Source organism: Eubalaena glacialis, chromosome 6 (assembly GCF_028564815.1).
Source record: "Eubalaena glacialis isolate mEubGla1 chromosome 6, mEubGla1.1.hap2.+ XY, whole genome shotgun sequence".
Taxonomy (NCBI): Eukaryota; Metazoa; Chordata; class Mammalia; order Artiodactyla; family Balaenidae; genus Eubalaena; species Eubalaena glacialis.
The window spans coordinates 142,304,359-142,327,659 of record NC_083721.1 but is presented as its reverse complement, the minus strand read 5'-3'; the positions used below and the strand labels follow the sequence as shown (position 1 = coordinate 142,327,659).

At 38.3% G+C, this 23,301-nt stretch overlaps 1 protein-coding gene across 4 annotated transcripts in view; it reads left to right on the top strand.

Moving 5' to 3' along the window:
- The window catches only part of ANKRD28 (ankyrin repeat domain 28), a 172,745-nt gene that overhangs the window by 109,703 nt on the left and 39,741 nt on the right, over positions 1-23,301 (top strand). For all 4 annotated transcript variants that reach the window (XM_061194706.1, XM_061194708.1, XM_061194707.1 and 1 more), the window contains 4 exons: positions 7,639-7,709; positions 13,326-13,526; positions 14,994-15,081; positions 20,696-20,838. In XM_061194706.1, the coding sequence (XP_061050689.1) occupies positions 7,639-7,709; positions 13,326-13,526; positions 14,994-15,081; positions 20,696-20,838 (503 nt within the window). The remainder of the gene's footprint in view (positions 1-7,638; positions 7,710-13,325; positions 13,527-14,993; positions 15,082-20,695; positions 20,839-23,301) is intronic.

The window sequence follows — 23,301 nt, the reverse complement described above, 5'->3', positions numbered from 1 at the left end:
GATCCATCTCCTGACCGTAAACATGGTCCTAAAGTAAATCGCTTGAGGAAATTGGAGCCCAAAGATTACAGGTGGGGAATTTTGAAGTGTGTCCATATTTCATTGGAGATCAAAGAAGCCTAACTAAAAGAATTGTGGGCTGACTCACATGATAACTTCTTTTTGAAAGGGCTGTTTTATCTTGAAGATTGTGAGTTTGGAGGAACTAAGGTGATTGGCAGTGGAAAGAATCAGAACATGTGAAATTCCTTAAAAATTTATTGACTTAAATAACTTTGTGTTACACGTAATTTAAAAAAAAAAACCCTTAAAAAAAAATAATGAAGATTCTTCCTTGGTCTCTCCTGTAGTACAGCCTTACCTTGTTCTTCTGTGTTATAAAGGGAGATTCTCCTGTGGATGACCTCTAGATCATCTAAAAGGGTGTTAGATAGGGATTCTAGGACACAAACAGTGGAGAGAAGGGGGCAAAAGGACATGCACACAAACACGCTCTTTTAGTCGAATTGGTAGCCTTCCTGAAGAAGCTTCACTTGATGTCCATGATGCATTTTTAAGATTCATGGATGAGGGGTATAACTTTTGACATGTTATATGTAATCAAACAAGTGAATCCTTCCATAGAATCTATATAGTAACACTAGAGTCTAGTAGAATTACTCTTACAATTATTATTGAATGGAGCGAAGTAATAGGAAGCAGTGAGTGCTTACTATATCTCAAGTACTATGTTAAATTTAGCTTTTTCATTTATGACCTCATTTTATCCTCTTAACTCTGAAGGTATTATTATAGATAAAGGAAACGAAAGCATTTAGAGATGTGGTAACTGGCTGAAAGTTATACTGCTAATAAAAGCTAGAGCCAGCATTCAGACCCAGGCTACCTGACTATGGAGTTCAGGCTATCTGACTCTTAACTCTGCTACAGTCTGAATTGTGCTCCCCTCTACACTCTACCCACCCCCATCTACTTAGCATTTAGTAAAATTTGTATAGGAAATAACTTTTGTTGAAGAACTTCTGTTTTAAGGACTAAATTTACTGGCTGCCTAAATATAGATATTTTTATGGGAGCTATTCATGTAATGCTTATATTTTTCAAACCTAGGTTTACGAGTACCTCAGGCTGTTTCTAGCATGTGTTAGGTGGTTAAATAATGTGTTGAATAAGGCATTAGTCAATCATTTAATTGGCCTTTTATAGAAAATAAAGTTCTTAATAAGGAAATATGTGTACTGTGTTTCTGGTATTAAGAATTAGACCTAAAGTGTGTGACCTTTGAAAGACTGCAGTGTTGGTGTATTAGTTTACTAGGGCTGCCATCACAAATTACTACAAGATGAGTGGCTTAAACAACAAAATTTATATTCTCACAGTTCTAGAAGCTGGAAGTACAAGATCAAGGTGTTGGCAGAGTCAGTTCCTTCTGAAAGCTGTGAGAGAAGGCTCTGTTCTAGGACTTTCTCCTTGGCTTGTAGATGACCGCCGCCTTCTTGTGTCTTCCATCGGTGCATGTCTATGTCCAAATTTCTTCTGCTTATAAGGATCCAGTCATATTGCATTAGGGCCCATGCTAAAAAAACAAAAAAACCTCATTTTAACTTAATTACCTCTGTGAAGACCCTGAGGTGCTGGGGTTAGGACTTCAGCATATGAATTTGGTGGTGGGGACACAGTTCAACCCACAATATCTATATATCCATAACACCCTCTTAAATGATACAGTGCACTAGCTTGGTGGTAGGGAGGGTGGTCTAGCATCACAGGTGGAAAAGTGGAAATGTACTTGCTTTTTGCTCATTCTTCTCCCAACCTGAAAACGGAATCTGAAGCTTTTGCCACTGCTTTTGGTAGACAGCCAAAGGAAAGCATTATTTCCAGTTTGGGAAGAGTGCTAAAAGTACTTGGCTCCTGACCCAGCTCACTGTATAGGGACTATCTCCTCTGTGGCTTAGGAGCAGAGAAAAAAACCTATGCTCTGCAAACAGAAGTTTTAGAAAATTATTAGTGGGACTATAATTATTACAAACACATAGGAAAATAGAAATAATTTTAATAGCATCAACTCTCAGGTACTTCGCCTAGATCAGAGGCTGATAGACTTTTTATGTGAAGGGTCATACAGACACACTGGCAACTACTCATCTCTACTCCTGTAATGCGAAAGCTACTTATTTAACATGTAAGTGAATAGGTGTAGCTATGTTGCAGTAAAACTTTATTTATAAAATAGGTGGCTGGCAATCTGTGGGCTGTAATTTGAAGATCCCTGGTATTGATTATAAAGATATTATCTTATTTATTTAATGTTAAAGTAAGGCAAGGTATTTAATAAGCATGAAATAATTTATTGAGTATTTCAAAATAGGGTAGAATATTATCACTGGAAATGGATCGTAGAGATCATTTACCACAGCTCTTATTTTACTGATAACTGAGGTTCAAAAATCAAAGAATTGGCAGATCTTGGTGAGTGATCAGATTAGGGAGAAAGCAGGTGAATTAGCCTTCTTGCGGAATGAGACCTAGAGTCACATGGGACACTTGTGATTTGGATGCCTGACTTTGTAGAGCTCAGAAACAGGTGCTCCCTGTGTTGTTTTAACCTGGGGCCTAGCCTCCCTTGAGAGAGACAGACAGAGACGCGCATGGGCGCGCACACACAAGAATTATTACCAAAATGAAGGCGTAGGCATATGAGGAGCAGCCCCAGGTCACACAGCCTGTTGTTTACAGAGCCATTATTAGATCACAGGTCTTACTCCTGGGCTTCATGCACTGACCCCTGACTGCCTCCTCATATGTCCAGACCTCTCTTCAGCTGCATTGCTGGCTAGAGCCCAGGATAGACTGATAAAAGTGAACCAGATTTTTTATTTTTTAAAATTACTTTCTGTTTTATCTCTAAATGTAGTAGACATTTATCTAATTTTGGAAGAAATTTTACCTTAAATATGTTTTTTCTTTTAAAAAACTATTGTTTCAGAATATATTTTATATGTGTGAATTAGTAAATGAAAAGATTGGGTGAAAGGAAGAAGGTTATCTGGATTTTTCTGTATAATCTAACTGTGGTATCAAATGGATACAACCAAGCTTTTTGGACGACCCTGCAGTTGATTTTTGCTTGCTTGTTTTCTTTTTGCTTTTAACATATTGGAAATCTAATCACATCTCTGTTCTGGAAAGGTGAATCCAAATTCAGATATTTGATGTGATGTAGGTTCTGGCCGCTTGTTCTTCTTAAGGGAAAGCTTGGTTGATGTACATTTGATGGATTTGTGGGGGAAAGGGAGTCTAGTAAAGACAGTCTTTGATTTATACAGTTGGGCATAACAACCTTGGGTTTTTCTAGATATGCTGCTAGCACTCAGGAGGCTTTCTCTGGGTGTCAGTTTGCAGTGGTCATCAGTGACATCATCCTCAAATTGCTGTCTTGTCTTCAGCTTCCACAGCAGTGCTTCTCCTACCACAGGGTCTCCCAGTAGCCTGACTGCAGCAGTTGAGATGGCGCTGCTATTTTATGTTCTTTCCTGTTTTAATGATTAGGAAATAGTAAAGAAATTAATCTTTTCTTGGTGACTTAAGAGCATCCTTTTGAATCACAAATATTATACTGTGCCAGGTAGAGAGCCTGTGATGATGCCACTGGAGCTGTTACATTTGGTTTTATTTCTCTGTAGGAAGACTATTTTGTGTTTTCAGTGGATAGGATTTCTTTCTTTTCCCGCCCTCCCTCCCTCCCTCCCTCTTCCCTTCCCCTTTCCCACTCTCTCCCCCTCCCCCAGGTCTGTTCCCCTCCCCCTCTTCCTCCTCTCTGTCTCCCTCCATCCCCGCCTCTCTCTCCCTCTCCCCTCCCCATCTCCTTCTCTCTCTCCCTCCCCTCTCCTTCTCTTTTTCCTGTCTTCATCTTCTTTGTGGCTAGTTTTCAGCTGTTGGATTAGTTACTTTACTCTGGAAATGTCTTTTCCATTACTGGAATTACTTTGTAGTGTGTATATGAATATGTAGCTAATTTTGGAGCTCTCTGTGTGGAACAGAAGTCTGGTTACCTTCAGAGAGCTCACATGAGATGAGCTCTGGTAGCCTGGACGTCTGATGTGCACTGCCATGTTTATTGTTCTTAAGCCATTTTTCATTGTGCAGCCAACTGCTGCTCTTATAATGGACATTGCTATGCCATGTTTGTCTGTTAATATATAAAGCACATACTAATTTACCCATGTGGGCAGGGGAGATATTTGTCGTATTGTGCCCTTAGAGATAGCTCAACCATTACTCACATACTTGACCTTTATTTTCCAAGGAATTAAAATATCTGATTAGTGTTACTAGAAGAAAAATGACTTAACACAATGAGTGTCTTCTGAGATAGGATATGATTAGATGTCTAAAATCCCATTGTGCTGATCTTCCTGCAGTTAAGTATCTTTAGAATCTTTAAAAAGAGCAAGCCAAATTTTTTATCAAGTTGTTTACTAGTTGCAAGGGGCAGCATGATGTGTTCTCGTTAAGCCACTAGTGGATTATTTGTTATAGTCACTCATGTTTTTGATAAAATTAACTTTGATTTTGTTATTAAAAGTGAAGAGAAAGAAAGACGATTTAATTAATTAGTTAATTATTGTAACTTAAAATGGAAGAATGAAGCAAGCAGGGTTTTTTACTTTGGGCTGCCAAATGCACCATAAATATTAGATTTTCTTCCTTCAGTTGTATATCTGATAACCCATTTCCAAAAGAAAGACAGACTATCTTCACCCTTTTCCTGCTTTCCAATTTTTTCTTTGCACTTGAAGCCAAATTCTTGGAGTGTTTTTTCATGACCACTCCTTTCATTTCCTCTTCGGTACATTTCACTTTTTGAATATGTAGTATTTCAGTTTCATTTCCGAATTAAAATATACACACCCTTTAAAGGTATACAGCTTACAGCGCAGTTGCCTTTCTACCCTAGTTCCCCATCACATCATCCAGTTCTCATTGCCCCCCACCACCAATGCAAACACATAGGCAACCGCTGTTCTTAATGTCTTAGCTTTCCTCCAGGGTTTCCTTTTGCAAATGTAAATATAGATACTTAACTCTTCCTTTTTCTATGTAAAAGTAAAGAATATTATTCATACAGCTCTTACTTATTGCTGTTTTTACTTTTTATTTCTCAGATCTTTATCAGCACGTAGAGATCATCCTCATTTTTTGTGACAGCCACATTCTATTTCCTTGTTGGTTAATGCCTTGAATCAGACTTCTGACCCTTCCCATTTGTTGGAGGCCCATTTTCAAGCGTCATTCTTCTCTACTTCTGTCTTTCCAGGGTACTTGTGTCTTTTAAGTGTCTGTGTCACTACCCTTCAGGCCTTAATGCCAGGACCTGCCCTCCTACTGTGCACATAAATACAAAATCATAGAAAGAGGTACAGGGATTATAGAGAACCATTGAAGTTCCAAGTGATAAATGGGGAGAAGGAAGGAGCCTCTTCACTGTCTCTAGGGCTCCAACTTTCTGACCCGTGAACATTTCAAGTGTTTGTGCTCTTACCCAAAACAAATGCTGACTTTATTGTGGTCAGAAAAGCCTCTTTTCACCATTTTGGTCTCCACAGAACCTGGCCGGTAGTTGTTCAGATGTTTATTACATGAATATACCACTGTCTCTGGCTGGGTTTTTTGTTTTTTAATTTTATTTATTTATTTATTGGCTGCGTTGGGTCTTCGTTGCTGCATGTGGGCTTTCTCTAGTTGTGGCAAGCGGGGGCTACTCTTTGTTGCGGTGTGCAGGCTTCCCATTGCGGTGGCTTCTCTTGTTGCGGAGCACGGGCTCTAGGCATGCGGGCTGCAGTAGTTGTGGCATGCGGGCTCCGTAGTTGTGGCTCGCGGGCTCCAGAGCGCAGGCTCAGGAGCTGTGGCGCACGGGCTGAGTTGCTCCGCGGCATGTGGCATCTTCCCGGACCAGGGCTCGAACCCGTGTCCCCTGCATGGGCAGACGGATTCTTAACCACTGTGCCACCAGGGAAGTCCCTCTGGCTGGTTCTTTATTTTGCTGACTCCCTTTCTTTCTCCCACAGCTTTAAGCAATCTTGAAAGCTCTCCTGCTGGTTCGTGATTCACTGGCCCTGCGCACACAGAGTTCAGCTTCAACTGCTGCACTTGTGGATGATTTCCTACACCTGCCTTTCATTCATTTTCTCTCACATTCAGACTTATAAAATCTACCTCTAATGTATCTGTGCTACATGTACTAGGTACATTGGTTCGTATGTTAATCTTTTTTGTTGGTTTTGTTTGTTTGTTTGTTTGTTTTTTGACTGCGCTGTGCTGCATGTGAGATCTCAGTTCCCTGACCAGGGATTGAACCCGTGCCCCCTGCGTTGGAAGCTCGGAGTGCTAACCACTGGACCACCAGGGAACTCCCCTGTTAATTTTTGTAACAAGGTATTAGGGGATCTGGTTTATAGATGAAGAAATGTAGGTTCAGAGGGATCATACAGCTAGTTAGGGACCTATAGCTAGAGGTTATTCGGGCTGTAACTTGGAGTCACTGCACTTGATTATTACTTAGAACCTCACACTCAAAACAGAATGTAAACATTAGGATGTCTGAGTTCTATCCTTGGTTCTGCTGTAGTTGACTCTGACGGTGAGCTGCTTGCTTGTACCAGCATTTCATCATCTAGAAAGTATGGAGGTTGGACTAGGTTCCTAAAGCCTCTTCTCACTTAGCTAGTTATGATTCTAGATGTAAATCTAGGATTGCTCGTAGTGCAGGACCTGTTGCAAGTTCCTCTAGCCCTGAGAGTCAAGGTTGTTTCTCTCTACGTGGAGGGATCCCACGGTGTGCTGCTTCTGTTTGTTGGGGATTTAAGCACCAAATCAGTGGATTTTACATAGGTGATAGATTTTTTTCCCCCTCAAATTACATAATACACTTACTGTCTTACTAAATGGTATTTCCATTCTGTTAAGGAAAATTTGTGTCCATTGACTTAATGATTTTTAAACAAAAAATACATAGTTGATTTGTTTTAATTATTACTACTTTAGAACTTTAGGTATAACATGGAAAGACATGTGGGTTGGTTCATTTCCTTTCTCAATATTTTCCCCTAAGGTTATAGCCATTGTATCCATTTATAAAATAACTTTATAGTACTAAAGCATTTTTAATCATTACTGGAGAACTATTTTGATATTACTATATTGCATTATAACATGATACATTCACTAGTAAAGAATTATAATGAAGGCTTTGTAATGGTCTACGTTTTATGTCTTAGTATTCTTATTCATGTATTTAAGTATTTGAGGTTTTTAACACACATTCTACATTAGGATCTGATTTTCATTTTGGATATGCTCTGTATAAAGGTGGCTTTTCTAGACTATATATAAAATGATGTTTCTTTGATTTTTAATAAAAAGAGCTAATACCTTACTGGATAATTATATCAATTAAAAAGGATAGTTTTGTTTTGTAATTTAAGGGTGATTTATTAGCAGAAAGTATAAAAATGAAGTACTGCATTTTCAATTGTTATTTATCCAATTTGGACTATATGTAACTAGTATTTCAGGACATTTATTTAAAATATTTTATGCAAAATATTTCAATCTATTTTTTTCTTCTTGTTGCAGGAGCTAGAGTTAATGCCAAAGACAACAAATGGTTGACACCTTTACACAGAGCAGTTGCATCTTGTAGTGAGGTATGAAATTTCTCTTAGTAAATATTTTGTATATAAAATCATTAAGTAGGCCTGCCTATGAGTCAGTATTCAAATTCTGTATTTTCAAAAAAGGAAAAAGCAACTGAAAATACCTAGACTGGTCACTTTACTTTGGAATTTGTTCAAACCAAGTTAATTGTTCCATTTTCCTTTTGTGACTAAGGCCTCTTGGAGAGTCTGAAGTGGCAGAGAATAGAAAACCCTCCTTCTGTACTTCTTACAAGAGAGCAGTTGTTTTTCTATCTTACAAATTCCTCCTCAAGGCTTTTCTCTGCTGACTGGTTCACAATAGCCTAATAGACGTGTTGCAGAGGTTCTGCTGGTTGTGCTGAAGAAATAATCTCAGCAGTGTGTAATGACTAAATAAAGATTGTTTAGGTGAACACTGAAATTAGTTTCAGAAACATTACTTGATCTCACATGTTGCCAGTTCTGAATACAATCTTAAAATATGTTAGGTGTCTTAAGAGGAAGAACAATTCCTTTTTATTTATAATCCTGTGTGTCGTTTGACCTTCAAGATAACTGACATTTTGGGAGAAAGTTCATTTTTATATTTGTCATATCTTCTAGTCCTCATAACATCCTTGTAGGATAGATATTTTAAGGAACTGTGTAGTTAATAATTTGCCAGAAACCACTCAGCTGTTGAGTAGCAGAGATGACACAAATACCTGGACCCTCTTTTTTTCTGTCATTTTATTGCCTTTCTAAAATGGATTGGGTACTTTTTACAAATGCATTGTGCCCAAAGCACCCCTTTTACTTATCTTACGATAGTTGAAAACATTTTTTAAATAATTTAAAATATAAAAGGGTGGGACTATATAAATTAATGTTTTTTTCAGTTATTCAAATTGTGAGAGACGAGAGAGGGTGGCTACTGCTCCTTCTCCCCATCATGGGACCAGATAGTTTTGGAGAGAGAAGGGGAACACATGCCTTGGGAGGATGTTTCCCCAAGAGAAACTGGGGGCGCTCCTGTCTGTTCATTCTTCTTTGTATTATTCCTCATTGCGAAGTACACCTTGAACCCAAAACGAGAGTTGGGTGAGTGAAGAGGAGTGGAGGAGAAGGTGGCTGGAAGGGACTGAAAATGCTGCGGTGTGACAGAGGCGGTCTGTTGACCATAAGCCTCTGGATTGGGAGGAGGAGGGAAGGGGCGGTGGTCCTTGGTGGCTACAGCTGGTGAACTGTGGGACTTGGATCGGGAGACACTGGCTTCAGATATCACCTGCCACTTTCTAGCTGTGTGATCTTGGGCAAATCTGGGAATTCTGAAAACTAAGACCTGTTAACCAAAATACTTTGAACTCTGAAATTCATGGTAATGTTTTTAAGTTTGTGGTTAGCCCTCTTGTAGTGAAGTTTCTTTAAATAAAGGCAGTTAAGGAAGATAAACATTGCCATCATGGCAACCTATTGATAAATTAGTCATACTTACCTATTTTTTGGTATGACTCTTGGAAATATGACTATTAAATTTAGTGGAGTTTTGTCAAATTAAATCATCACTTTGTATATTTGTAGAGATTGTAAAGCAGGCCAAAGATTCTTTAAAAAAATAATTAATGTTAAAGGCAGATTGTAGGTTCCACCCAGAGACCTAACTGCTGATTTTTTTTAACTATGTACGTGGCTTGAACTTAAGGGTAAGCTGTAGGTTAGAAAGCAACAGATCCTAATAAGTTTAAGTTTAAGCTTTTCAGCCTAAAAAAAGTTTAGGATTTTCATCCTAAACACTACTAGGCTATATAGTATTACTACTCTTCTGCAGGATTATGGGAAACAGCTATAAAATGTAACCATTCCATAAAAATATAACTTCTGTAAACCGTGAGCCCTAAGGATTATTTTTCTTTTAAAAGGAAAATGCCATGATTAGGAAAACTGCTAGGAAACCTAGTCAAGATTATCAGTTTCACTGGTGTTCTTTTAATTATTCCTATCATATCCTAAGAGCAAAAGAGAACTATACTTACATTACTTACTTCATTTAAGAGAAAACATAACCACAAAGGGGTATATAAAAAGGCAAAATTTTAGGTAGCTTTTGATTTATGTTTTTGAGATGCCATGAGAGAAGTAAGCTCTACAGAAGATGATTAGAGTGACTATTTTCTCACTTCTCCCAAGGACGGAGATGACTAGCGTCACTGAAGATGCATAGTAAGGAAGTTAACTCCTCACAGACAGTGGATGTCTTAAGGCTTAATTCCCTCACTGAACTTGGGTTTAGAAAGACTGCTTCGGGTTAACTATACCAAGTTCCCCAGCTCTCCTTCCATGACATGGTTTCCATGCACCTGGTCATATTGCCTGGCTGCCTCATCTTTTCTCCACCACTGGTTTGTGACTGTCAGTCTTGAAGTGTAGCATACAATCTAGCTCTCCATAAATGCTGAGTATTCTTCTGAATAAATCAATTTCTGAGTATTAGGGCTTTGTGTGTGTGTGTGTGTGTGTGTGTTATTTATTTATTTATCTATCTATCTGTCTATCCATCCACATCACACTGGATCCTCTGAAGGATATGCATTTATTTTTTTTAACCTAACTCCAGGGATTAACATTTTAGTTCTATCAAGATAACTGAGTTTAAAATATATTATCATGTGAGATATTAGTGGTTCACCCAAACATTGTGTTCATTTGGAATGCGTTAACCCTTCTTTTCCCTGTGCCTGACCCTAAGCTATGAATACTCTTTGGATATAATTATTTAACCTTTTGTTATCACCCCACCCCCATATTTCTTAATCTTATTTAAATCTGTGTCATAGGATATTACTTGTTTGAAGTCAAGGCACACCTGCAGCATTTCTTACACATGCATACCCTCCAATAATGGAAAAATTGGGATCAATGTTACTATGGTAATTTTGTCATTAGTAAAACTATGTATATCCTTGGTTATCCCTACATTTTTTTTCTAAATGCTTGTAATGTGTTGCTAATAAAATCTAGAATTTTACTGGGGTAAGACATCAGGCTCATTGGTTTGTAATTTCCAGAAATTTACCCTTTAAAAAAATTGTTTTTGTTTTTGAATCTCCTGTCTTTAGAGAGTTCTTTAGTTTTCTCTGAATTTTCAAAGATCACTGCTATTGTGATATGGCACTGACGTATATTATTCTGAGTAGTAAATGATGGATGTATTAGTCAGCTCGGCTGCCAAACAAAATACCATAGACTGGGTGGCTTAAACAACAGAAATGTTTTTTCTCACAGTCTGGAGGCTAGAAGTCTCAGATGAAGGTCCAGCAGGGTCAGTTTCTGATGAGGACTCTCTTCCTGGCTTGCAGATGGCTGCCTTCTCACTGTGTCCTCACATTTGGTGGGGGAGGGGGGAATCTCTCTCTCCCTCTTCCTCGTCTTAGAAGGCCATCAGTCTGATCAGGTTAGGGTCTCTCCCTTATCATCTCATTTAACTTTACCGCTTTGTGGTGGGGGGTGGTTAGGGCTTCAACATGAGTTGTGGGGTACACAATTAAGTGTCCCCAGCAGTGGACCCAGGGTTCAAACAGTCTTAGTCGTTGTGTTTACAGCCTTCCTTAGGTGCCATCTTACCCACCCTCAACCATAAACTGGATTTATTCTTGTTTTTCTGTGAAACAAAAGTATAGCTTTGATTTTTCTGTTCTTGCTGATGGAACGTAAGTATTCCACACACTTTTCAGAAGCTTAAAGGTATGCATTGTGAATTCCAGTTGGAAATAATTAAGACAAGCCTGGCATCTATAGTATGCTGTATTTGCCCAATTTGTCCAATTATAAAGTCTTCATTTTGTTTTTAATTATTTTCTAGTACATCTATTTCCCAGGATGGTATTAGTGTTACTCCCTAAGTCACAAAATACCCTTCTTGAGGATGAAGATTGAGAATCCTGACAGTGTTTGTACTTTGTTCTCCATGATTCTGAGTACATATTCCTCTGTGTATCTTTTCCCCTATATTCCTTTTTCTTAATTGAAATATAGTTTACAGTAAAATACACAGACTTTAAGTGTATAGTGTTGAGTTTTGGCAAATGTATACACCCATGTAACCTTTCTCCCAGTCTAGATTTAGAAGATTCCATCACTCCAGCAAGTTCCCTCATGTCCCTTTTCAGTCAGTCCCTCCTGTCCCCAGAGGCACCTCTCAATTGCCTGTTCTAGAATTTTATAAAAATGGAATCATACAATATGTACTCTTATGTCTTGACTTCTTTTGAGATTAGTCATACTGTTGTGTACATTAGTGGTTCATTTCTTTTTATTGCCGAGTAGTGTTTCGTGTATGGATGTGCAACAGTTTATCTATTTTGCTATAGGTGGACATTTACATTTCTTGTTTTTGGCACTTATGAATAAAGAAAATAAAAAAATAAAAAATAAAAACATTCTTAGATGGGTCTTGTTAAAATTTCTCTTGGGTAAATAGCTGGATTGGAATTGTGAGGTCACAGGGCAAGCCTTCATATGTCTTTACTTAGCTACTCAGCAGGTCGATAGATTGATGGGCGTCTCTCCAGTCTTTTGCCAGCCTTGTGCTGGTTCCCATATTTCAGCAGTTCTGATTACTTTTTATTTCAAAGGCTATGTGCAAATCATGAATAATAGTATTTTGCTTGGTCTTCCTTGCTACTTTGCATAGTTACAGTTATTTTAATCTTTTGAACAATCTTATGTACATTAGGTTTTTTTGCTTCATAGCAGACTTGAGATGAGTGATGGACAGGTGCTCTTTCCCCTCTTTACTGATAAGAAAACCAAGGGTCAGTTTTACTAGACTTGAATAGTTATACCTTGTAAATGACAGAACTGAGGTGATTTGGTTCTGGTCCTTTTCATTTCATATGTAGTTTGTTGTTCATCTGCCAAAAATAGGATTATCACTGTAAGGAGAAAAATTCTGCTACGTTTAGTTCTGATTATATTGCTTAATATTGATGGCATACTGGATTCCTTTCGATTTTGCCATGAGTCCAGTTTATGGATGTTTTGTGACGTTTTTCTTGTGCTTCTGGGAGACCAATCCCTTTGAATAGTAAACTCTTAATTTGCCTTGTTAACACCAACTTTCCCACCAGGTAGCATCACAACAAAGACTTCTTCCCTCCCTCCCTCCCTCCCTCTCTTTCACTCTCTCTCTCTAATGAATTAGATCCTAGTGATTTTTCATTTTGTAAAATATAGCGTGTGGAATACTTTGGGAGATAGTATGTTTAAATTTTTATGTATTTAATGGCAAAGTGATAAATCTACTTTTTAAAGCTTTGAAAGTATAAATTAATTGTATCTCACCATCTAGAAAAGCAAGATTAGTAATGAATGTTTTTGAAGAATATTTGTCAGTATTTCTTGTACATTTTGATAGAGACTGATTGTTGTGCCTTTAATTGGAGGATAGAGAAAGGGAATGTTTTATTTTGATGTATCTTGCATGGCTCTGAGTACTGCCTTTAGTTCAAGCTATTTTGTTTTCTGGCTTGTTTATAGCAGGTTCTGCCAGAACTATTTTTATTTTCTCAAGAAATTTTATTTCCTTCATGTGTGTACAATTTCTAAAGCTGTTAACTCATTTGTCTTGTATATCTTCATATGTTTTAGGAAGCAGTTCAGGTACTTTTGAAGCATTCTGCAGATGTTAATGCTCGAGACAAAAACTGGCAAACCCCTTTACACATAGCGGCTGCTAATAAAGCTGTAAAGTGTGCGGAAGCTTTGGTCCCTCTGCTGAGTAATGTAAACGTGTCCGATCGAGCAGGGAGAACTGCACTGCATCATGCAGCTTTCAGTGGACACGGGGAGGTAAGTGGTATTCAGTTAGACAGTGATTCTCTCTCCCTGCGTGTGTGCCCCCCCCCCATTATTAATGAACTTGCCTATTTTGCTCATTTTTATCTAATTTTGCCTTTTTCAAACCCTCAGACTTCTTTTCATGATAATTCATGATATAACTTTCTCAAATTTAGAAATTTATTTATCAGATACAGCCCCTGCACTTGAATTTCATGGTCAACCTGGGGAGACAAAGGACAACACTGCCAACTGTGACACAATGTGAAAAGTATGTTCTGTCATTGCAGGAAAGAATGTCTAGGAAGGCGGAAGAGTTTCATTGTTCTCCCAGAAAGATGGTAGCAAAGGAAAGTGGAGTGTAGAAAACATTTTCTTATAGTTTATTTTGAACATTTAGTCAAGAATTCTTTGATGACAGACCATCAAAAGAAAACAATTTAAGAAAATTAGTATTTAGTTATCTTATACAAGGAGCATTGGTTAATGTTAGGTGTGCCATAGCAAAGAGTGGGGTTTATGTATGTACATGGTAGACTTAGGAAAGAATGAGACTCAGAGTTAGAAGAACCTTTGAGGGCAGCTTGTCCAGTCCTTCATTTTTGTTGCAGACACAGAAACTCAAAGAGGTAAAAATGGTGGTCCTACTGTAAAGCAGAGGGAACTATATTCAATATCAATTCTTTTCCTGTAGTAGAAAAGAATCTGGAAGAAATATATGTATATATAAAACTGAATCACTTTGCTATGTACCTGAAACATTGTAAATCAACTATACTTCAATTTTTTTAAAAAAAGAGGTAAAGTGACATTCCCAAGATTCCATGGCTGAGGGCTAGTTGCTGCAGTGCTGTTTTCACTGTTCTTCTCGGCTTTTGCAACATAAAGAATTCTTGTCTTTACTGCAGTTCAGGTCACTAGATGAGTCCCTTTTTGACATCTGGAATGCCCTTTCTAATGGGGAAACTATTGTAAATATGCTTGGACATAATGGGAATGACTTTTTTTGGTACATTATGAGGTAAGTAGACTGTGCAGTGACCTTCAGGTCTAATCATATTACGGACACTGCATCTGTGTTTGAATTAGATTTAAGACATTTCTGGGATCAGAATGCACTTTGAATTTTAATAACACTTTGGGCTACAAAAAGGAATAAAACCTGTTGTTAAATACTCTCCCTTTAGACTTTCCAGGTTTGTGCTTAGTTGTTCATAAAATACCAGGACACAAAGTGGCATCTTTAAAAAGATACTGATGCCTGACTTCAGTAACCACCATAGTGAAACCTTTTTTCGTATATTGTCCTGTTGTTTATTAAATTATGTTAAAGCATCTTCAGTATATAGTCTCATCTTTCCTTTCTACAAATGCAGAAATTCAGTGCCAGAGAGCTTGAGATGAGTAGTCTTCATGATGGATATTCATGAACAGTTCTGCTTCTGAATGTTGATGAAACTGTGTTTATTTTTATTCCAGATGGTCAAACTACTCTTGTCTAGAGGTGCCAATATTAATGCTTTTGACAAGAAAGATAGACGTGCTATCCACTGGGCAGCATATATGGGTATGTGTTTTTTAAATTTATTTTTTGACATTAAGTATTAAGGAAAAGTTGGACATTTCGTTCTTGCATTTGGTATAACATGTCTTTTAAGATAGTGAGAAGTTGCACCATATCTGAGTTTGCTGCCCAAGTGGAACCAGCCTGGCAGTCGGGAGAGGTTTGCCAGGACAGGAGTACATTAGGTCCAGTTCTCCTGAAAGCTGTTTAAAATTAATTCTGTTTACTTTTAAAGGGAGAGATGTCCTAGACACAAGCTTGGGGTACAGAGTTTAGATTGGTGTTTACTAAAAGCCTATTCTCATACCCATCCTGAACCCATCCTTGTTTGTATGGGAATATTAAGGTAGAAGTTGTGAAGATGTATTAAGAAGCCTGTTATCTTGTGCCAAGCACTGGGTTAAATAGGCATATCACGTTTGATTTCTACCACAGTAATTTCACAGTAAGAAACTGAGGTTTAGATATCAGCTTTTCTGCTTTTAACATCTTAAGGGAATTCCCTGGCAGTCCAGTGGTTAGGACTTCACGCTTTCACTGCCGAGGGTGTGGGTTCCATCCCTGGTCGGGGAACCAAGATCCCACAAGCTGCGCAGTGCGACCAAACAAAGAAAAAAAAAGGATTCTTGAAAAGTCTTAGGATCTGCACAGTTGCAGTCTGAAACTAACAGAGCTCATGGGAAAATGGTCCTGGGGCAGACTGCTTAAAACCTACGCAACTCCACGAGCAGAGCACTAACGAAAGCATTAATGGGTTTTTGAGGTAACTGGGGCAGCCAGGGAGGAGAAAGGTCAGCCTTCCTCAGGATACTTTAAAACGCACAGAAAGAACAGAGCAGAGATGCTGGCCTGCGGACGCTAAGACCACGCAGGTCGAAGTGGATCTCAACCTGCCGCAAAGCTTGCAAGTCCCGTAGGGCTAGGCTGTGCCTCTGGAAGGAAGCCGTGGGTGGGGCGTCTTACAATAGAGCTGAAGAACTCCTTTCTTTGCAGCCATGGAGCTCAGGGCTTTTTCTTTTCCTCCCAAAAGTCCATTCTGCTTCTGCTGTTCTTGCTCCTCTGACTTAGGAAAAATTACATGGACTGACGGACCTGCCATGTAGTGCTGGTCTCATTCCCATGTGCCTCTCATACTGACTACAAAGACAGTCTAGCCCCTCTTCTCACAGGCATAGCTTATCCTCACTACTCCTTGCCTTTGCTCTTGTCTTTTCCTAGCTCTCACTTAAAATTCGAAGGTTGATAAAAGATTATTAATTTAAAAAACTATATAAAATTGTGTAAAATGCAAAAATGTAAGAAACCAAATGAACTCAAAGCAGTTGACAGTAACCCCAAGGTCCAGGAAAATCCTTTGCCCAGCATGGAAATAACTCTTGGGCTCTTGGTGTTTCTCTCACACCAAAGGTTTGTGCCTCTAGTTATGTCATGGGCACTTTTCTTCTATTAATTGAAGGTAAAACATCCAGAAGCAAGTCTCCTGTGGTGTCCTAAAGTGCCCTCCTCACAGCCTGTAGGTTTTCTGTATTTTAAGTCTTGGGGATTTTTCTGAATATTCTGGAGTAGCTTATTCTTGACAGTTCAGGAACAGATAGTCTGTGGTTTTAAACTATATACCTTATACTAAAAGGTTCACACATTAAGCAGAGGGTGTCAGGCCTTTTATCTCCAAAGAATTAAACTTGGCTAAACAGCTGTTTTCATAAAATTGAAGGCCAAGGAATTTTGTGGGTTGCCTCTAATTGAGCTCCCAGAGTAGCTGGGTGTGTGTATCTCAGAGGCCCTTGGATGGCTTTGTTTTCCTTGATCTACTAAATGTCATTTTTCAGGCTGATTGTGGATTGTAAAAGATATTCTGTATTTCTTGGACCTCATAGTCCATTTAATTTTTGAGTATAGACATTCAGAGATTCATAATTTTCCTTTCCCTGTCTCTTCCTTCCTTTAAGCTTGGAAAAAGAGGAGTATTGACACACAGTTTCTAAAACCATTCAGTTGTTTTAGGTGTTCAGGATTAAAAAGGAGCTAAATATATGAAAGTAGGGAGTTATTGCCTGGTCTATTAGACAGGCCTTAAGTCCAGGTCATTGACACCTCTAGAGAATCTGCCAATATTAGCCTAAGAGACATTACATTATTGCATTACATGTCTTCTTGTAATTTATTTCTCACAGGCTTCTGTATTTGCCCTGACCTTCTGTCCCCTGGTTGAGGCTACCCTTACTTTTCTGTTAGGTTCTACCTCTTATCCTTATGCTATGATTGAATCCTCTGTTTATGTTCCCCAGCCCCACCTCTGTCCCCAAATGAACTGATCATTTTTCCCTCCCTACCCTGTGTTTGCTCCTACCATGAACCTTCATGAAGAATCCGTTTACTGGTACTGATGAACCTAGTTGCAGGGCAGGAATAAAGAGGTAGACATAGAAAACGGACTTGAGGACATGGGGTGGGAAGGCAAAGCTGGGGCTAAGTGAGAGTAGCATCGACATATATACACTACCAAATGTAAAATAGCTGGCTGGTGGGAAGCAGCAGCATAGCACAGGGAGATCGGCTCGGTGCTTTGCGATGACCTAGAGGGGTGGGATAGGAAGGGTGGGAGGGAGGCTCAAGAGGGAGGGGATACGGGAACATGTGTATGTATATGGCTGATTCGTTTTGTTGTGCAACAGAAACTAACACAGTATTGTGAAGCAATTATAACTCCAATAAAGATCTGTTTAAAAAAAAAAAATCCATTTACTCATTCATCTTTTCTGTTGCCTTCAGTGCTTTTAGCAATACCCAGTCACTTTTTGCCTCAAAGTACCTTACTGTGATGACTTTGACATAGAGGGTACTAAATAAATATTAATTACCTTGACAAGCAACTCATTACATTATTTCTTCTTAAAGCAATGCATAATTTGAGTTGATGTGAAATGGTGTTTTTTCTTCTTACTTTCCTTTCCATAAAAACTTGGGAGCATAGCTCATTTTACTTTTATTAATACATTCATGAACAAAAGAAAAATGTAGGGAATTTTCCAAATTCCTGACGGATAATGATTACATTTATCAAATTCACATTGCATGGATTATGTATGCATAATTATGTATGCCACGCATGTCTGCTGGATGCTGTCTTCTAAAAATACACCCAGATGAATTGAATGAAATCTAGTCTCCTTGGTAGCATCATTCTATAAATTGATAAGGAAAACACATACGTATTCTGGCTAGGTTCCGCCTCGCTAGAACAATATCATTTATTTCGCTCTAGAACTTTCTTCCCTTTTTTCTTTTAAATAGGTCACCCCAAACTGGCTATGGAAAGGCCCCTTCTTCATGTTTTCAGTGGTCCATTAAAGGAATTTATACCTATTTCAGAAATGTGCTTAAATAAGTATTTGTCAAGTTTAAGATTGTAAATTTCCCTATGCATGGCACCTTTTAAAAACAGGGCTTTATGGGTCTCAGGAAAAGTTCACACTTCCTGGAATCTACATAATTAATATGATCTAAGTCATTTACTTAGAATGATGTGTTGGTTTTGGACAGTTTTTCCATTATGTTTGTATAATGGGCCTTCTAGTCTTAAAAATCAGGAGAATTTGTTTCTTTTTGGCATATTTAGTGAATAATATGCATTTGCCCAGTTTAAAAAAGCTATATTTATGTGTGAGCCTCCTGGGCATTATAAGTCCTGGTTTTTAATACATTACAGTAAACCCAAGTAGTTGTCTTTCTAGAGCCATAGATCAGAGAGTAATGTGTAATGAGAGATCTTTTGTACCAGTTAGTGCTCTTATATGATAGTCACATTTAATTTGGCACCTAATGATTTGACAGATATTCTTTAGATTTTTTCCTAAAAGTATAGTAGATATTTTTCATATTGAAATGGGGAAAAAATAGCTGAATGTATCCTCTTTAATTGATAATTTATATATATGAACAACTATATCTACTTGATTCTTTATGCATCTTGTAGACTCCTTTTTTCAAGGGGGCAAGGTACTATGTTTGAAGGTCTCATTTTTATAGTTATTTACTTTATATACTCCTTCCGTATGAGGGGTATTAAAAATGGCATCATTAGCAACTCGTTTAATGTAACATATTTATTAGGTACCTATTTTGTTTGAAATACACCAAGAAGTAGAACATAAGAGCCTATGATATTTGCCTTTAAAGGTATATATATTTGGGAACTTAATACATAAAAGTAATTAAAGAGTTTGTTAAATAATGATTCAAGTTTAAGATACATCACAAAGTATTATTATGTATGCTTATTAGATAGTATTTACAGGTACATTGTGCTTTTGACCACGTAATGCTAGGCAACTAGAAGCCTTAGACTTCTAGGGAAGATAGGAACTGACATGACCTTCTTTGAGGATTAGTAACAACGATTAGAAAGAAACGACCAAGCAGAACATTCCGTACAAGGTAGGAATCAGTCCCATGAACAAAGGCACAGAGTTGGAAAGGCTTTTGGGAGGAGGAGAAAGCACTGTATAATCTAATGTGACAAGAAGTGAGGAGATAAGAAAGGAGAACAGTGGTTCTCCCACCTTCCAGTTACATGTCCCCCTTCCTGGCCTCCTTATGTGGTTGGGTGGGGCCTGAGACTAGTTCTGACTAATGAAAGTAGCATCCCCTGTGGACCAGAGCATTTAATTGCTGGTGTGAGACTGTAGTCTGTTCCCCTTTCTGGCACAGTGACCAAGCTGCCTTCAAATGGTGTGTCAGCTCCATGAATCTGGATCCTTGCGTGACTGAGCAGAGCCCTCTGGCCAAGCTATCATAATCCTAATGAGAAATAAAACACTAATTGTTTAAGCCACTGAGATTTGGGAGTTGGTTGTTAACCGCAGCACGTATAACCTAGCCCAGGGGTCCCCATCCCCCAGAACCGGGCGGCACAGCGGAAGATGAGCGGCAGGCGAGCCAGCCAAGTTCCATCTGCTGCTCTGCATCCCCCCCATAGCGCTGAACCATCCCCCCCATCACTCACATTACCGCCTGAACCATTCCCACCCCACCCCCGCCGCGTGGAAAAACTGTCTCCCATGAAACCGGTCCCTGTTGCCAAAAAGGTTGGGGACTGCTGACCTAGCCTGTCCTGATTGATACAAGGTTGTTAAGGCATCTGGTGGAAATAATAAGGAAAAAGAAGTTTTTAGCTGCGTGTTCTAAAGACCTGACATTTTTAAGAAATAAGCCCAAGTCACTCCTAGATTTCCACGTAGAAGAAGATTCCACAACATAAACTAATGTCTTACATTAGACATGAAAAGCTAACTTAAGAACTGGAGAATATATTAAAACAACCTTGGAAACAACAAGATCTAGGTAAAAGGAAGATTGCAGGGTTATCATTGGATAAAATAAATAAATGTATTACTTTCAATTATTAGTTACCTCTATCAGCATTTATCAAAATTATCCTGAATTCCTATTTTTTTCTTCTGTCCTCTCTCTGGTTATAATGTGATTAATTGGTGACTTGTCATGCATTATCTAGTTAATTTGTATTGTATTTTTACCTGTCTTTAAAGATATTCAGGATTATACTTCATATTTTCCATACACTCATCTTGTTTTTTCTTCATAAACACATTTTCAGGTCACACTGAAGTAGTGAAATTACTTGTGGCACACGGAGCTGAAGTGACATGCAAGGACAAGAAGTCTTATACACCTCTCCACGCAGCAGCCTCTAGCGGGATGATCAGCGTAGTCAAGTACCTTCTTGATCTTGGGGTTGATGTAGGTGTACAGACTAAGCAGTACAGAAGAATGGAGCATTTTGTGTGTTTGTGATTTTGTTGTTGGCAGAAGTTATTTCAAATTTAAAAGATGATTTTTTACAATAACATTTTTGTCTTTTAATAGTTTTATGTTTATAGTCCTTTACATAATATACAGTGCACTGATGTCTGACCAAGTTATGAAGTCAGTCAAATGTATTAAGAGGTAAAATATATTCCAAAGGTGAATGGTTGATTGACAGAAGTTTTTCTTTTCCATCACATTCTAGGCCCTGTAGCTTCATTTCAGCTATGGAAACCAGCAGATCAGACATATTTGGATTATTTTCCTAAGTGACTGGGTTATTGTTAGTATTATTTGCCCAGTTTGTCTAATATTTCCTTTAAATGACTGCAGCTGTTCACATTACAGGATATTGGCCAGAGGTAGGCAGGAAAACTAGAGGCTTCTGGCCCATTAGCTGCAAGTGTTCCTTACTGTATGATCTGTTTGGTTCAGAGGGGTTGCTCCTTCATCTGAATATATTTGATTACGGAATTGGGATAGCTAAGAATACCTGGAGCTCCCACAGTCCATCCTTTAGGCACAGTTCTGACAAACTCATCTGGTCTTTAAAACACAGATGAAAAGCAGCCAAGTAGAAGGAGAGAGGGAGGTAGTTTAGATCAGCTGCAAAGACAGAAAGATAGGTGGTAATCTGGTTGGACAAAGAATACGTGGCAGAACTGTGGAGCTGGATAGCCTATTAATTTAATTTAAGGACTTTGTGAAGCACTTAGTTATTGAAAATGTAGGGATCAAAAATTCAAACACATTGTTAGGTAGAAGCTTATAGAGTACAAACAGATGAAAGTTTTATTTCAACTCAGCACTTCCTATAGCTCTGTTTCAACAGAGTGACATAATGCCTTAAGAGACCCTTGATCTAGATAAATGAGATAGCCTTGTTTCTGATCACTGTTTCAAGTCCATTCTGGTGCAATTTTTAAAGCTTATGTTATTGACAGCAAAATTATAAACTCCGGTGAGAGTGTTCTTCAGAAAAAGTGGTCAGACTTAGAGCCGTTTAGTGACATGTGGCCTCCAGTTGCATGACTTAGTTTCCTAGAGCTGAACTGAGTGACTTAAAACAATAAATTTAATCTCTCAAAGTTTTGGAAGAAGCTCCGAGGGAGAATCTTTTCTGTGTCCGCCACCTTTTGGTGATGAAATCTAGATAACTTGACTAAAGTTAAGTGTTGCATTTTCACTTCCTCTAATTTCTGTTACCGGAGATCTGAGAAAAGAAAATGTTAAATAGAGTTGTGATAAGTTGGGGCCAACCACAAGGTTAGAGGGCACAGTCTCCACACAGCACTGACTTCAGTTTTGATGATTCACTAGAAGGACTCCAGAAACTCACTGAAAGCTATTATACTCACAGTTATGGTTTATTAGGCAGAAAAGATACAAATTAACATCAGCCAGAGGAAGAGACACACAAGGCAGAGTCTAAGAGTATTCTAAACACAAAGCTTCCATTGGCCTCTCCTTACAGAGTTAGGACTCCTAACTCTCCCAGCATCAGAACGTGACATATGCACATAGTATTGCTAACCAGAGAAGCCCTCCTGAGCTTTGTTTTCAGAGTTTTATTGGGCCTCCACTACATAGGCATGATTGATTGATCAAAATTGCTCATATGGTTGATTTCAGTCTCCAAGTCCACTGATACCAACGGACCCAAAGCCCCTCCCCTCCATCACATGGTTGGTTTATGTGCTGTGGTTGGCCCTGCCCTAAAGACCCGCTGTGCCTGATCCTACTCTCAGGTCCAGGATAGCCAGCTCCCACCCTGGACAAGGACACAGCTGTCAGGTGTGCCATAGATTACCTCCCAGAAGACAGGAGCGAAAGTAAAATTCTTTACCACAGAAAAGTTATGTAAACTTTAAAATATTCATCCAATATAGTTTTTAAGAAATAGAAAGATAAAGAAACTTCATTTACATGAATTATTTCTCAATGTTGACTATATTTTTTGAGCATATTCATTTTGGTAAAATGTCAGTATGTAGGCTGGAAAATATCTGAAGCCCAAGTTTGTTGCAAAAATGAATTTAATAGAAAAGGATGTCAGTCATTTTTTTAAAAATCTTTCTGCTAATCACCAACTTTAATCTTTTGTCACTGTAAATAGCAGAAAATATGCGTGTTTTTCAATATATGTCAGAATTTTCAGTTTGTGTTCATTTTTCATGATTCTTAGAATTAATTCTATGATTGTCCCTTACCTAGAATGCTTTTGAAAATATATTATTTGTTTTCATTTTCCTAAAATATCTCTTGGAATCATTCAGTTTTGTCATGAAGTAGACATTGTATATATGAGTTATATTCCCTGAAGCTACAAAATCGTTTGACACCAAAATGTTGTCATGTTCATTATTTTTAAAGAAGTTTAAAATTATAAGCCATATC